General features: G+C 38.3%; 1 protein-coding gene across 2 annotated transcripts in view; it reads right to left on the bottom strand.

Annotated features, from left to right (window-relative positions):
• lyst (lysosomal trafficking regulator) overlaps positions 1-17845 on the bottom strand; it is a 127589-nt gene that overhangs the window by 76651 nt on the left and 33093 nt on the right. For both annotated transcript variants that reach the window (XM_079636293.1, XM_079636294.1), the window contains 5 exons: positions 9884-10070; positions 6857-6947; positions 4272-6354; positions 1957-2944; positions 888-1049 (listed from right to left, as the gene is read on the bottom strand). In XM_079636293.1, coding sequence (XP_079492419.1) covers positions 888-1049; positions 1957-2944; positions 4272-6354; positions 6857-6947; positions 9884-10070 — 3511 coding nt within the window. The remainder of the gene's footprint in view (positions 1-887; positions 1050-1956; positions 2945-4271; positions 6355-6856; positions 6948-9883; positions 10071-17845) is intronic.

Genomic DNA, 17845 nt, shown 5'->3' with positions numbered 1-17845 from the left:
TTTGTGTCAGTTTATCGTTTAAAATGCCCATTTCGTGTGCGTATCCTGGTGTTGGAATATTAAAAAGCCTAAAATACATTTTTCGTCAGGATAGAAATGTTTTACTTTTCACAGAAGCGTGACCTTTTCAACGTAACTGTGTATTACGTGACGTCACGAACGCGCATCACAGAACAGAGCAAGGCGAGCGTTTGTGCTTATAAAACTTAAACTTTTTTATTTATTTTTTAAATGACGATGGTTTCGCTAGATAAGACCCGTATTCATCGTCTGGTGTCGTTTAAAGCCCGTTGAAGCGGCGCTGACACTGTCATCTGACCTTGACCCGTTTGGATCCCAGTGAAGTACATTATATGGAGAAATGTTTTCATCAAAAGCCTTCATTTCTTTTCGACTGAAGAAAGAAAGACATGGACATCTTGATGACATCGGGGTGAGTAAATTATCAGCAAAAGTTTTTTTTAAAGTGAACTAATCCTTTAATGTGGGAACACATTTGTTGTGTTCAACAAACGTTGAGATTCCATCGTGGTGGTTTTGTGCGTGCGTGACCGTCGTGGCAACCTACAACACAAAGAACCTCACGCGGGAAACACTTAACGTAACGCGTAAATGCGCCTAACTAACGTAAATCAAGCAAGCTAGTGTGCATAGGCCACAAAGTCTTAGAGAAATAACACATTAGCGGACCGGTAGGAATAAAATGTATTTTTTTCCAGAAAACTTCTTGCACAAAATAAATTCAAGCACTTTCAAGGACCTGTGTCTATGCATGTTTCTTTTCCAAAACTTTCCAGGGCCTTGAATTTTTTTTCTTTCAGATTCACAAACTTTCAAGGATTTTAAGGACCCGTGGGAACCGTGTATTAAACAAGCAACTAAATTACCTTGTCAGGTTTCTCCTCGATGACATCTGGACTGCAGAACATCTCAGCCAGTGCCACACGTAGTAAGGAATCAAACAGAGGAACTGCCAGTTCAGAGTTCACGACTCCAGATCGAGAGAGCTGATCCCTGACCTCGCACAGGGTCTCATCCACAGACTGCAGCTATGGGAAAGAGCGTGGAAATATTACACTCACAGAGAATAAGACATCATCACTCGCTTCAAAATGTCAATAAATAGCTCTGTTCCAAAACCTAGTTTGCATACATATACAGTCCCAGTATTTTAACCCTCTGGGGTCTGAGGTGTTTTGACATGCTTATTTCTGTTACTTGTGACATTTTCATGGCTAAAGTCTTATTACACTGCATTCAGCACAAACTCTGCTACAATAATATGTCAGCAGCATGTATGTAAAAGTTTGTAGTTTTGAGATAATAACATTTATGCGTGGTTTGTGAAAATGACAACAACAAAAAGTCACTGAAATGAGGTCATGAAACCCAAACTGATTATTGTAAAAACTGCTATAGAAATAAAGCTGACTTGACTTGTATACATATGTATGCTTATTACGCCTAAAAGTTTACAATAGATACAGTGCATACAGTGCGCAACAAATATCATCATCAGCATAGTATGCGCATTAAACAAAAGCTTTTCATCATTAAAATTTAAAATGACAATGGAATTTTTATGAAGTCTAACGTAAACAAGACATTTTTTACCAGTGATAACTTGGTAACTTGAACAATGAAACGTTCCAGTGTGCATGTGTTAAGTGTTTGTGCTCACTATCAAATGTAGTATACACTGAAAGGCTGTGCATTCAGCTGTACGAATACGCTATGCATTCACATCAAAGCTGAAGTATACTTTGGGCTTTAGGGTATTAAGTTGTTAGCTTTACAACATATCACACTTAGCTAATTTCACACTTCTGAAATCAACTGTCGAGTCTCCCGAGCAAGCCGTTCACACATTCATTCTTGTGTTCGAATGTGTGAACATCCTCTTATTATTCAGATCACTAGGGTTTGAAACAGAGCTAGCATGTATGTCAACTGTACCTGAAAGGAAAGGTCTGGTTCAAGTCTCTGTAGGGCTGAATTGGCACTGTGGAGGCAGATAGCCAAAAGAGCTTCCAGTAGTCGTATACTCTGGAGCGGCCATTCCTCTTCAAGCCTGTGCGTTGGGTCACTTAACTTGCTTTCGACCTGAGAGGAGCTGAGAGTGTCACTTAGTTCATGCTGTTGAGTTTCCGCTGTACCTGCAGTTGTCGGTATATTGTCAAACTGCCCAGCAAGAGCTTGAGTGGGAGAGTCTACATGAGGCGGACTGCTTTTGCCTTTACTCTCCCTCTTTTTCTTAAGTTTGCCGTCTTTGTTTTTAGATGTGAGTTTCTGAATGACCATCGTCATTAGACGTGAACAGACATCTAGTCCTCCCAGTCTGAAGAACTGCCTCTGAAACACTGGACTGGCCATGTACACCCAACGACATACTGACCAAACGTCGGCAGCCCTCCTAACCTGCTCTTTAGAGGGAAGAGCCACATTGTCTGGGGAAAGGCAAGGTAGGCGCCCACCCAATGGTTCACTAGCTGTACTATCATATCCGGAAGTGTCTTCAGAGTCATTTGCAGAGTCTCTGTCGGAGTCCGGCTCCTTGCTCACGCATAGGAAGGCGACGCACAGAAATAGGTTGATTGTGTTCAAATGTGCCTCGCCCCGGTTATGTCCTACTGCACTTGTTCCACTTTTGCCCTTTGGGTGAGGGCATGCCTCTTTCAAGCCTTCGTAAAACTTAGTGAGGCTCTGAGGAACGTCACCAGCCCCACGTGAACTCAATTCCTCGAACAGTCCAAGGACAGCTTCCCTCTCCTGAGCTTCTGCTCTTTCTAGCTCATGCACGGCAGATTCTGTGTGATGGTGCCACGCCTTCAAGATAAGTGTCTCGAACACTTTTAGCACCCACGGACGAGTGCAGTCCAAGTAGATCAATTCTGTGACCTGGTTTAGCCCGTTACAACTCAGGAACAGATCGCATACCACCCGGCTGAGTTGGAACAAAACACCAGAAGTTATAAATTCAGTAAACACATTGGAATCATGGTTTATTTTAAAGTCCCCCTGTAGTCAATAATTGTATCCCTTAAAACTCATCTTTGATCACCAAAAATTACATATTTAAAGGTTTTTCCTTGGAAAAAAAAAAGTTCATGCCTTAAAATATCTTGAATGTAACTCGACACCCTTGCCTCATTTAATATACGCGACTCTATGAATATGCAAACTAGCAGCTCAGAGATCCACTTGTTAATGATCACACGTTGATCTGATTGGTTACAAGGTAGTGTGTGACGTCAGAAACACCAGCGATTTCAAACAGTGTTTTTGAGACTGTTTTTGGTTCACTGCAGTTTTAGGGAGAAAATACTCAGCAATGAATGGTGTTGATTTATGAATTTACACATGGTTTGTCTTAACCCTTTAGAACCTGAAGCTAAAATGGGTGTTTTTCACATATTTAAATCTTCATATGCAAGGTGTTATCTTTTTCAGAAAAAGATTAGCTTTCAACAAATTACAGTTATTTACCATTATTGAGGGTGGTGAGTTTGTAAATAGAATTTAAATAGACAAAAATAAAAAAAACTAGAATAAATTTTCCGATTTTTATTTAGAAAAAAAACTGAAAATCACGAAGGAAAGAAACTAACACTTTAAAGTTGAAAAATGAAGTATAATACAACTATACAAGTCTTTTTTGTGACATTGGGTTGCAGTTTTCATTTAGGACACTTTTTTTCATACACGCACACATACAAATGCGACCATTCATATTAGGCACGCGTACACACATACACCACATGTAAAGATACGTGAAAGAGTAACAGCCATCCGCCTCCCAAGTTTCATTAAAAATCATCCCAATCCCCTCTTCTGCTGTCTACCACTTCTGTCACCATGTATTTGTTTGTGTCTTTTATTATTTTATGCAATCCAAAACACTCTAACCTGCCGCACTTCATATCTCTCGGTTCAACTCCTTCCTTCCCGCTCTGCCAGAAAGCCCGCTGTCATTTGCTGACGGAAAGCATGAAATTACCGTAATAAGCCGTATATTGCCGAAAAGCGCATGTTGTCTACGGTCATGGGCAATTTAAATGGTTTTGATAGTGCAAACGGTTGAAGAGTTACGGTACAATGAATACAGCTCGCTGATCATTCGGTTCTAAAGGGTTAAAGCAGATTCAAAACACCACAAAGACATATAAACAACATTAAAAACTTGATTTTCACCACAGGGGGACTTTACAGGCTGATTTAAAGAACCGAAACAACAGTGAATAATAATAAGAATAGAGGAAATACAACCATACCTTGACTTGAGCAGAGCAGGCAGAGTCTGAAGATAAACCAGCAGTACCTCAACCGGCAGGCAATGGCTATGGTAGCTGCAAACCTGGCTACAAGTAGTTGTCACACCAAGTTGCTGGGCATGATGGCTTAGTTCCACACCCCGCTGTAGCACAGGGTTAAAAATATGAGTGTATAGTTGCCACTGCACAACTGCATTGCCTCGCAAAGTCAGCTGGCATACATGACTGGCAATCTGTTGACTCAAATGCCGGTCCTCTCCAAACACAAGCTCCTGATAGGCCTCTAAAGCATCCCACTTCCATAGCATATCTTCAGCTCCTCCACTGGGCAGGATTCCTTGGAAACGATAAGATGGAGATGGGGATGTGGATAAGTTCAATTCCTTCTTAGGTCCGTAGCCTTGTAGAGTCTCATCGAGCCCAGGTAACTGGCTGCTATCCAAAGTGCAGATGTTGCAGGAGGCAAGCTTGGCCTTTTCAGAGGGCTGACCACCTCCAAGTTGTTCTAAGACAAGTCTACTAAGGACACTCAAAACATGGGATTGGTAGCTCCGCAGTCCTGGAGCCTGAAATGCTTGGAGCATGGGTCCGATTACGGATCTTGGATCCATGCAGCAACAGATGCCAACAGCTTGAACTCCTGCAAGCACCTGCAACACGGCAGGACCCGAGGGCGAAAGGCGTTGAAAAAGACGCAAACACTGGTGGGCACAAGCCGCAAGGCAACAACAGCGTTCAGGGTAACGCACTTCTCCGTCATGACCTTCAGAGTCCTCCTCAAAGGGATTAAGTCGTGCTGCTTGCTTGAAAGCGGATACTGGCAGTCCTGAGAGGTCACGATGATGGTGCAAAAAGTGGGAGTATTCGCAGCGACGGTGTCGACGGCGTGCACAAACAGACTGGTGTAGCTGCTCCGACTTGGCTCTCTTCACGGCACTGATTATCTTAAGTACATCGGCTATCAGACAACGCAGGTGCTCCGATGCCTCATTGCCGATTTCTGAATCTCGAGCTTCTGCTAAGGCCTCAAGGCGCAGAGCTGTTGCCTCGAAGAGCTCCAAGCCACGGTGTTGCACAAATTCATGAACTAATTCAAGGGATTGGCTGAAAAAGAAAGGGTTGGAAGCTGAGGCCTGCAAGCAACCCAGTAGTAGTTGTAGGACACCCTCCAAAAGCTCTGGCAGTAGCAAAGCCCGATGGCGAAACCTTGAAAAGGAAAAATCTTCTTGTATCTCTTGCAGAGTCTTCTTTGGCCTTGGAGCAAAAGGGTCAGCTTGCCTTTCTAAACAGGTACGAATCTTTAATGTTGCTCTGAGGAGGTCAGTCAAGCTTCGGCGCAGATTATCAGGCAGTGTCTCGTTTTGACCCACATCTACAAACAACAAGTGCAGAATGGTGCGTAAAAGCATTCTTTGAACAAGTGCAATTGGCTCCTCAGTCCAGCCTCCAGCTAGCTCATCGATCCCACCTCCACCACCGGGACAACAGCAGTCACCAAACTCTGTGAGTATCTCTGTGAGCGTGGGAACGACGCTGACAGCCAAGCCTGGGTTATGATTGATGGTCATGTCAAATTTGCAGACCTTTTCCAGAAGGGAGAGCAGAACATGGCAAAGGTCAAAAGGCGAGTTCTCCATTCGGTTGAAGATGGAAAGAGTTGTCGGGTCTGTTAGCATGTTAGGATCCAGTGTGTGAGATCCAAATAGTCTCATGTGAGGTTGGGATGGCTCAACGGTGCTCATGGCTTCGAGAGTGGGATGTTGCAATGCTGGTTGTGATGGATTGGACTGGTGAAGCTGGCAACTTACACGAATGGCCGAACTGTGAAATCTGCGATGCTTGCTCCCAGTGTTTGTGGTTTTATCGTCCGAGTTGGCTTCAGAATCTGACGTGGAAAGCTGAGATTTGCGTGCATCCTTTACAGAGTATCGCTGAGCAGTTCTGCGTGAACGTCGTGACTTCCAGGAACCAGATAAACGCTTCCCAGAGTTCTGCACATCACATCTATCTTGCCCCGCCTTCTGTGGGATGGTCTTTCCCTCTTGGCATAGAAACACCTCAAGTAGTGAAGGCAGGGTGAAATCTAAGATATAAAAAAAAAAGCAGAGTAGGAAAGGAACAGGTTTAAACCAGTTATACAACCAGGTTTCATTAGAGCAAGTCATGATGCCCTCCAGAGGTGTTTACAACACAATTACGGGAACTAATAACTCAACAATGTGGAAAGCAGCTGCTAGAAAAGATTAGCATGCCAGCACTAAATACCTTCGGACTCAAGCTCAATGAAAAGTCTTATCCTTTCCATCATCCTTTAACTGTACTGTTTCATAATTAAAGCCATCTCATGGTTTCACTTGTTGTTCATGCAGGCAGCTACTTAACAATTCATGGCGTCCGTGCAAGAACACCACCATCATATGCTTTATAAAACATCATGTAGAAGTATATCAAATTTCCAACTGAATGCAATGCCATTTAATATTACACATAATTATTTAATTCAAAGTTCAATGTGGGTTACAGTATACATCTAGTGCATTCTCAAAATTAAGATTGTTAAAATGATGCTTTATAGTGACTCTCACCCGGGGCTTTCTCCTCCTGAACGGGAATCTTCCAGACCAGAGGTAGCAGAGACAACAAGAGTGTAAGCAGCTCTTCCCGACAGGTCAACTCCTAAGTAAAAGGTTTGAGAGGTTAATTCTGGATTCAAACACAATTCTTCACACTGTCCCTGCAAATCCAATCAAAAACAGTCTCCTAGTGTTGAAGGCCACCTAGAAGCGGATTACTTTTCTCACTTCTGCTTCATAGTACCATGCCTCTCTTTAGCAAGCTAGTTTCCAGCGCTGTGCAAAAGATGCAGAATTACAGACAACAAAAACTGTATCTGAAGGTTTTCCTTCCAATGGCTTCAGGAAAACACAGGTTTGTTGGACATGAGGTCTCTAAATACTGGCTCCACCCTCAGCAAGAAAGCATTCCTCACAAGGAGAAGAGAAAGCACTCTGACACGTGTGAATTAAAAGCAAATACAAGGGGCTGCCTGCCACAGTGCTGCGTGACCCCAGGTAAACATGCATCTGGCAGAAAACTCATGAGGTAATTAGCAAAGTGGCTGAGGAGCCATATTGAGCCACTACTATGCAAACGCACAGGCGATTGATGTTGTGTTGAGAGATAGCTAAGCAGTGCCGAGTTCAGAGAAACGGCTCGTGTCTTGTGAGTAAGAACCACTCCAGACACGATTCATTAGAACTCTCACTTCAAAGAGAGAGAATGAAGGAGAGGAAAAACATGGGATCATTTTCTTCGACATAATGCCAAAAATTCTGATTAACAGAAACTATTTTTGACTCACGCATCAGATAAAACATTTGAAAAAACGATTTAAATATCAAGTGCTTAAGCAAAAATACAAGTGTCACCTTTCTCTAGAAAACTAGCTCTATTTGCTTGTATTGTAAATGCATTTCTGCATTTGTTGTAAACTGAGTGGAAATGATTTCCTGTGGTAATTAATAAGTAGAATATTTATGTTAAGAAATGTCAGTGCTATTTTAGTATAATTTCAATCCTATTATAGCTTTAGTTATATATCTATATATATGATAATTTTTTTAATATTTTGATTTATTTTTTTACTTTTATATTTTCTGTTTCCATTTCAATTTTAGTTTAAGTTTTGATGAGATTGTCATTCGTTTTTTTTTATTATGTCTATATAGTCTTTTATCATCTTTATTTCAGTTTTAGTTATAGTTAAGACCATCAAGTTAAATGAAAATTAAAAATGTTGCATTGGCAACTAGCTGAAATATGATAAGATTTTATTATATTATATTTTATTTCAGTTCAAGTTTATTTTATTTCAACATTTCAACAAAAATGTTTTTATGGTTTTAGTTTTAGTTATAACCCTGGTCTACATTGTAATATAAAGCAACAAACACTGCCCATTAAAATAAACAAAGCTGTCTGCATTTCAAGCATGTAAAAACAACATTGCTTGCTAAGAGTCTTCTAGTTTTGCAGTCACACTGTGTTGCTCGCTTGCAGTGTGTCTAGAGAGAGATGGATGTCTGCACTTAGGGCTTCACAGCTCTAAAGCAATGATTTTCAAGTAGATTTCCTCATGTCTGCAAGTAAAGACCAAGAAAGAAACAGCAAGAACACATTCCCAGGGCTCATTCGTTAAGCCTGCAAGCAGGCCATAAAATATATTAAAAAATAGTAATACAGCATGAATGAACACAATGGTCTAATGTCAAGCTCTGTTATGACTGTGACACATATCGCCGTGCTATTTCAGAACAACGCCAGCAATTGGAAAGGAATTCATTCCCTCAATAATGGACACTTACTTATAATAATACATTTCAATGAATGTCCAAGAATTATCCTTTTTTTTTTTTTGAGTGTAACAAGAAAATAAAAACATATTTATACATAATATTCTTGTTTCTCTGTCTATATATGTGTAAATAATACAATCTAAAACACTGGTGGTCAAAAGTTTGGGATAAGACATTTTAAAAATGTTTTTGAAAGAAGTATCTTCTGCATTTATTTGATGAAATATTTTTGACATGTTTTTACAATTTAAAATAACTGTTTTCTATGTGAATATATATTAAAATGTCATTTATTCCTGTGATCAAAGCTGAATTTTCAGCATCATTACGCCAGTCTTCAGTGTCACATGATCCTTCAGAAATCAGTATAATATGTTGATTTGATGCTCAAGAAACATTTATGATTATTATTAATGTTGAAAACAGTTCATATTCGTGTGAAAACCGTTATACCCCAAACTTTTAAATGGTAGTGTAAGACAGACCTTTTAAAAAAAAAATAGAAATTAATACTTTTAATCAGCAAGGATGCATAAAATCGATGCCAAAAATGACAATAAAACATTTATAATGTTACAAAAGATTCTATTTCAAATAGATGCTGTTCTTTTGAAATTAGAACCATTATTAATAGTTGCTCATCAATAGTAATTGATAATAACTGAGCAGTAAATCATATTATACTGATTTCTGAAGGATCATGTGACACCGAAGACTGGAGTAATGATGCTAAAAAGTCAGCTTTGATCACAGGAATAAATTACATTTTAATATATATTCACATAAAAAAAACAGTTATTTTAAATTGTAAAAACGTCGAAAATATTTCATTAAATAAATGCAGAAGATAATTTTTTCAAAAACATTTGAAAAATATATTTTTTAATCCTTTAAAAAAAGGATCATGTGACACTGAAGACTGGAGTAATGATGCTGAAAATTCAGCTTTTGATCACAGGAATGAATTACATCATACAATATATTTACATAGAAAACAGTCATTTTAAATTGAAATAATTTTCGATCAAATAAATGCAGCCTTGGTGAGCAGAAGAGACTTCCTTCAAAAACATTTAAACAAACTTAATTATACCAAACTTTTGACCATCAATGTATGGTTAAAAATATACAGTAGTCAACATTTGAAGTGGATTAAAAACCTTACATCAAAGTTATACATGAATGTGGTCTTAGGAGAACTTTGATACACTTCAAATGTTGTCTACTGTATATTAAAATGAAGTTTATCTAACCGACCTGGTCAATGACAGAGTCCAAGGTGCTGAGGAGCAGGAATCCGCGTCCGCGCACCAGATACTCTCCCAGAGCCACCATGTGACTCTCCTCCTCGTCCTCGGCCCGCTGGGCCACGGCGCTACACAACTGGTGCACATCCGTCAGGAACTCCCGAGCCAGTGTGTTACTGGCCCCACTCATGTCCGAGCTGATGGAGGGAGGAAAGAAAACGAGAACGTGAATGCATCAAATCACAAACCACCTGCTAGGGCGCTCAAACAATCTCAGGGCTTTAGTTTCAGATTCATTACAAAGTTCTCTTTTTGTCTAAATTAACAATAAATAAAACAAGTGAAACTGCTCAGATGGTTTCATGTTCCATAAAGTCATTTTAGGTACAAGAAAATCTGCCACTGTTTTTTACATTTACACGTAAGTTTCACAGCTACCTTGTTTGGTCCGGATTTTCTAACTTTTCAGTTTGATCCGAATCAAAAATACAGGTGTGAAACCTCCACCGGACCACGATCCGGACCAAACAGACGAAATTTGGTCGGATGAAAAGACGTAGTCTCGGTCCGGATCAAACTGAACAAAGGTTTGGTTCGTTTCTAGTGTGAAAGCATTTTCAGTAACGGTTTACTTGAAGGGGTGTGCATAAGACTGACATGACACCTTCATAATCATGACATAACACATCATGAATATAAAGGAGGTTTTATGCATGTTTATGACAACTGCCATTAAGTGTCATTCGCTCAATTATGACATTTATAAATCAAATATGACATTGTTTGAGATTTCTTTGTTATTTATTTATTTATTAGGATCCCCATTAGCTGATGCAACAAAATGCATCCGCTACTCTTCCTGGGGTCCACACTAGTGTTGTCACGGTACCAAAATTTCAGTATTCGGTACCGATACCTGTGAAAATCCACGGTTCTCGGTACCAATTTCGGTACCAAAGCTAATTTAGATTATATTTGCATATTAAAGTGTATATCCATTTGTTAGATAACATTAGATAAAATGACTTAACAATAGTTATATACACTGAAGCAATTATTCTCCTTGGGGTAATTAAAAAATGTAGCCTACTAATATTTTTTTTAAATCAAAAGTTGTATCTGTTCATGAACAATCAAGTGTTTGTATTAAATAACATTCATAAACATACATTAATGTTGTAAAAATATATTGTTCACTCAATGTGTTGATGTTAGATAAGGCATTAAGTAATGTTAATGAACAGTATCTTATTGTAGTGTTACCAACTAAACAGGAGATACAACGCGTTTTATTTGACTTGACTGTCCTTTTATTTATTCCAAAACTGTGTTGATATTTAAAAGTTTTATGCGCGTGCAAATTCGTTATTTCAAATGTAGGCGCGCGGCTTATAATAGAAACATCTCAACAGGTCATGTGACAAAAACCAGTGGCCTTTCCGTAACAACATGGAGAGCTCGGCCGAACAGCTGATCATAGCTGTACAGGGCGGCTTTTTATTTCTCATCTCAATGAATATATCTAGTAGTAAAGCTAATGCAAGGGCTAGAAATCAATTAATTCTTTTATGATACTTCCTCGTCATCATGGAGAGCGCAGTTTGCACCGCTTTTTCCTTTCCACAAGCGCGTGCTTTCCCGTTGCGTCTGCCGTTGCTATGCAACCATGAACAGAGGCGCGCCTGGAAAACTAATTTGCACGCGTAAAAAACGCACTGTGAACGGCTCTTTCCTCCTTTCTTGTCAACAAGTGGATTCAGAGCCACCGCATTAGCAGCGCCGCCGGTCGCCATGTCTCAGTGTGTTTATGAAGAGGACGCAACTGTGCACCGTTCAGACAGCGCATCAAGAACCGGATTAACCCGATACTTCGGTACCACCGGTACCGTAACCATAAATTTTTTTTAGTACCGATATGGTACCGAAGTACCGGGTCTTTTGACAACACTAGTCCACAGAAAACACATAACAATAATAAAAAAACTAATTCTCATGAAATACAAATATACATATACACACACATACATACAATATACTCTATCTACTAATATAAGCTAACATAAAAAAATCCTTTATTTGTTTTTTAAAACCAATATTATTTTGAGTTTTAACAATATGACCTGGAAGAATAGTATCTGATAATTAGGGCTGCACAATTAATTGTGACTTTGAAATTGCAAAGGCTGCAGAGACCATTTTTGACCCAGGGAAAACCCTGTAGGACTATGTAAGGCCTGACAGGAACTACAGTGATGTTATGCAACAAGATTAGGCTTCATGGACAGCAGATCCTGTCATCAGACACGGACCCAAGCGTACTGTATCGCATCAGCCAGTTATTCCATCCACCACATCAACCGCTGGACCAACCGCTCAGCCGTCTCACTTTACCAAGGTACAGTCAGTACAACAAACGGTCTCAAGAAGCGTAAGCATTCCCAAACACTGATTTAACCTCATTATTATGAAGACATTAAGAGAGACCTCAATAAATATCCATTATATTACACTCCAAAATCAAAAGGAAAAAATGCTAAAATAAATGAAAAAGAATATGTTCACAAAATGATATTTCACATAAGAACAAAGAAAATATAATTTTTAATATATTTATATCAGCACTAGGGGTGTAACGGTACGTGTATTCGTACCGGACCGTTTCGGTGCAGCACTTTCGGTACGGTGCACATGTGTACCGAATGCAATCATTCACGTAAATTAGGCTAGTTTTGTGTGCGGAACATACGTCAATTCCGAGTTTCCACACGAACATATTAAGTGTCGGAAGTCTCCGCGTTGCACTGATTAAATCTGATTAATCGTTTTTGTGATTCAAATACATGTAAAATATTACCATAACATCTGTCTTCCTGTGTGCGGAAATTTGTTTATGTTGCTGTGACAACGAAACACGTGCACACGCGCCTGTGTTAAGAGCGCTTGTAGCTCCGTGCGCGCTGATGCGCTCATCTGTGGACATTTCCGAATGCCTTTCTGTTAAAAGCGGGCTTTCCACACAAACAAACGTACATGTGTCATTAGTATGAGAAAAAAATAGGATTTTAACTCGGGTCGGGCTCGGACATAAATATCGCATAAATAAAGATCACCACATACACGGCACGCTCGCTTTAGCCCAGCCTCTCGCTAGCTAGCGTCATGGCCAATATTGGTTTGAGAGTATTTTATTTAGTGGAGAACTTTGCAGCAGTATTTTATTTCTATTTCTTATTTTATATATTTTCTATTTATTAGCCTATATTTTATTAAAAAAGTGTGTTTAAAAAAGTGTAAACAAATTGTTAAAAAAAAGTTTATAGTAAACAACCAGCAGTTTAATGTTTTGCATTTCTTTCCCTTACTGTACCGAAAATGAACCGAACCGTGACTTTAAAACCGAGGTATGTACCGAACCGTGATTTTTGCGTACCGTTACACCCCTAATCAGCACAATTTCCATTTCAAAATGTAATACTTTAACATGATTCGTACAGCATTATATTTGGTATATAGAACAATCATCTGTAAATATTTTCTCAAGCTTTTTTGTGTATCCATTTGATACCCTTGAAGTGTTAACATGCGCTTGCATGATGAGAAGAAACTTAAAGGGATAGTTCACCCAAAAATGAAAATTCTGTCATAATTTACTCACCCTTTTGAGTTTTTTTCTTCTGTTGAACACAAAAGAAGATATTTTGAAGAATGGACAGTTGATGGACCCCATTGACTTCCATATGAAGGTGAACTATCCCTTTAAACACTTCATAACCTGCTGCATATATTCACCTCGTACACGTCGGTTTGATGCTGTAATCGGGGTTTGATGTTGCACGACCACAAAACAGCAAAGTACAGTCTGAATTACATAACCCTTTGCTCCTTTATCTGTTGCTGGTTTGAGTAGCACATGCACATCCGTTTAGTGAAGTTCAAAAAAGTTTACAGTGAGGACAAACAGTTGTGCGACAATCACAAAACTTTTACCATGAATTCAATCTATTCAATCTTGTATGAGATATATATATATATATATATATATATATATATATATAATACATGGTAGAGCCGCTGTGATGTAAATCATCTTAAAATTGTATTTGTATCCTAATATTGTTTATTTGTGTATATCATGTATTATATACATGTATATATATATGTGTGTGTGTGTGTGTGTGTGTGTGTGTGTGTGTGTGTGTGTGTGTGTGTGTGTGTGTGTGTGTGTGTGTACGTGTGTGTGTGTACACACTGTACATATATAATGCATGATATACACAAACTATTTTAGGATACAAATACAGTTTTAAGATGATTAACATCACAGTGGCTCTAACACACACACAAACACACACAAACGGTGCATTAAAAGACACGCCTCTTTAAATCTACAGGAGCCAGAAACACACACAGTCTTCTAGCCGACGTACCTCCTATAAGCAGCCTTGAGTGGAACTCAAAACCTCCACCATCATCCGCAGTGTTTCACACACATATTCCACTCATGGTCGTAGTAAAGCGCCTCAACTGAGCCGCAAGAATCAAGCCTGCGTCCGCATGCCTCCACGCTTCACTAATGACTGAATTTTCTGTCCTGTTTCCGTAAATTCCATTAAATTGGAATTTCAGATGGAAGCTTTCCAGATTTTGAGTTGATCAGTGCATCACATGAAAGCATGTGATGTCACATGGCCCGCACAGGGGCAGGCTGGGAAGCAAACTTCTGGTAAAGCCCGGGGGTAACTTGGAGTAATTAGATTTCGTAGCAAAGCTTAGAAGGTGAACCTGCCATTTGTCGGATGCAGAAACAATCCTATTACTTACCGCTGTGCAATAGAACACAGAAAGGAAAATAATAGAAGATATTTTTTTTTAAAAAGGTTGGTGTCCAAATACACCAAGGACAAAAAAAAAAATGTGTTTGTGTTTAACAGAAAAAAGCATGGCATATGGCTTTGGTATACAATCCCATTAAGATCTCAGTAACACTTTACAATAAGGTCAATGGTTAACCATTAGGTTAATGCATGAACCAACACCTATTTTTATGTGAATTTATGTGGGGAAAAAACTGGATTTAAACACCAAGATGCACATAAATAAAAATAAAAAAATGCATTAAAAAAACTTCAGTGCTACTTTGAGTCAGATACATTTTTCAGATTTAATAAATCCATCATTTTTCAAATTTAATAAATCCATCGATGCACGACAAAAAAAAATGACAGCGTCTGAAACGCAAGTAACTAATGATGGAGGAAAAAAGAGCCACAGTTTCTTCCCTGATTGCAGATATTTTGCACCAATTTCCCAGGAAGTGATGATTTTGTTCTCCTGAAAACATGGGTTGGAAACGCTGCTTTATTCGCAACAGTTTCGTGCAAAATTTAAATTTTGTGCATAAGTTAAATCGCAACTTTAGATGGAAACGCAGCTGTAGAGCAATATATTTGATACACTTTCTTAACGTTAGCTTATAAAAAATGCAATTGTTCAATGTAAGTTCATGTTATCTCAGGTCCATTAAATAATATTAACAACTTTTCGTTTTAATAGTCTATATTAAAATTAACATTAGCTTTAGAAGCAATTGTTCATTGATGTTAATTAATGTAGTTTAACTAATGTTAACCTGATTGTAAAGTGTTAACTCCTTTTAAGTTGTAGTTTTTAAGCTGTACAAGTAATTTATAAAGAAATTTCATCTTGAACTTTTAAGAAGAATGTGGACTACTATAAAAATGACACTATACCTCTGCTCTGAGCTAATTTTGCTAACCTGAGCCTGATCCAACTGACCCTATTAGGCCAGGCTAAACAGAGCTAGGCAAACGGGCTTGAGCCTGCTATATACTCCTGGAGCTAGGCTAGCGGGCCTGGCCTGCTTTATTCTCCTGGAGCTTGGGTTAACAAGCCTAAGCCTGCAACATCATTTTGGATAAGTCCAGATTGAGAGAACCTGAAATGACCTGTTTAAATTGTAAATGTTTTTAATTATTTGTATTGTACAACTTTTATAAATGTAATTGACTGTGTTGTTGCCGCCTCTTGGCCAGGACTCCCTTGAAAAAGAGGTTTTTAACCTCAATGGGACTTTCCTGGTTAAATAAAGGTTAAATAAAAAATAATAACCTCAGTCAAAAGCAAAATGAAGAAAAAGTTTTTTTTGTGTGTTTTTTTTTTTTAAGGTAATATTGTCATAGTGGGGCAATAGTAGACAGTATAGTTTATTTGTAGTATTGTTTTTGTTTGCAACATATGCTATCTAATAACTTGATTCTGAAATACATTTTGTGACATGTAAACACTATAATAAATAATAATATTGAAATGGGAGTTCAGTGCCATATAAACTGTACATACAGTATATATTGCACTGCACTCACATTTTATTATCGTTATTATTGTTATGCAAGTTAATAATAAACTCATAACTTGATAAGCAGGCAATGGCACAGAAAAAAGTACAAAATATAGTTAAATCATATAGTACAAAAAACAGAACATACAGTATTTCAATATGACGATCCCTGCCTGAAAAGGAGTGGGAAGAAGACAACTTATTTAATCCCACCCCAGTTCCTCATTTAGTAATTAATACATTAAGCTTCATTGTTACTTTGCTCACGGATTGTTTACGAATATTATATCATGATGGCGTTACCATAAGTAACAAGTATTTATTATACCAACAATTTAAGAAGAATAAACAATGCCAACGATGGTAATGGACAATATACCAACGATGGTAAGGAAACATTGAGCACATGTTTTGACAATATGTCTCTGGTAAAGTGGAGAAAATTCTTCTTCATGTATGGAAAATAAGGAAAGTTTGGAACAAACACAAGAGTGAATAAATCAAGCCACTTTTAATTTCTGGGTGAACTATTCCTTTAACAAAGCAATTACTTTATTATCTCGCTCAACTAAGATAAAGGTTCTGAAAGGTTTGAAGGCAATAATTTGCAATAATCACACGCAATAAGAGAGGGCTAATGCATTCACATCAGCTTTGTCTCGGCTAAAGTTCCAGCAACTGCACATGATCATGAGATAAAGATTAGGAGCTGAGAAAACACACTTAATTGAGCTCACGGCATGTAGCCACTCGGCCAGACAAAGAAAGCCTTTTCATCGCTCGCCTCAAACGATCAGCTTCTCTCTCAACACAATGCTAATTAACACGAGCTCTAGTTGCTGGTTGCTATGAGTTTATTTAGACTCAAGGTTAAACCCACTGAGGCCGGATCTGTAATTGGGCGTTCAGATAAACGACACAAAACACACTGATCAAGAACTTTAATTTGATCTGTGCGTAAATATCTCAAAAAGATGCAGTACGGAGACCCTAAAGGGTGTGGAAGCTTGTTTCCGCCACAGAATAAAACATAAAAAAGGTAATTGCGACTTTTTATCTCACAATTCTGACTTTTTTTCCTCTCACAATTGCGAGTTTATATTGCAATTATATTTATATAATTGCATGTTAAAAAGTCAGAATTGCGAGTATATTTCTCGCAATTGCGTGTTAAAAAGTCAGAATTGCGAGTTTATTTCTCGCAATTGCGTGTTAAAAAGTTCTGACTTTTTATCTCGCAACTCGAATCTGATCTGTGCGTAAAATATCTCAAAAAGATGCAGTACGGAGACCCTACAGGGTGTGGAAGCTTGTTTCCAACACCGAATAAAAAATAAAAAAGGTAATTGCGAGTTTATATCTCACAATTCTGACTTTATAACATGCAATTGCAACTTTATATCATGCAATCCTGATCTTTAAAAAAAAATGATTCCTGAGAAACAGCATTTGCTCAGTTTGCAAGAGTACGTAAAATGTCTGTGTCACAACGAAAAACAATAGCGAGATAATTCAAAAGCATTTAAATTTTATATAAAATTAATCGAAATCTTTCTTAAAGGTCATGGTCACATGACAAAATGACAGAATTCTCACTATTCTTTCGGATAACTA

This window comes from Phoxinus phoxinus (genome assembly GCF_949152265.1).
Source record: "Phoxinus phoxinus genome assembly, chromosome: 14".
Taxonomy (NCBI): domain Eukaryota; kingdom Metazoa; phylum Chordata; class Actinopteri; order Cypriniformes; family Leuciscidae; genus Phoxinus; species Phoxinus phoxinus.
This window is presented reverse-complemented; position numbering and strand designations above follow the sequence as displayed.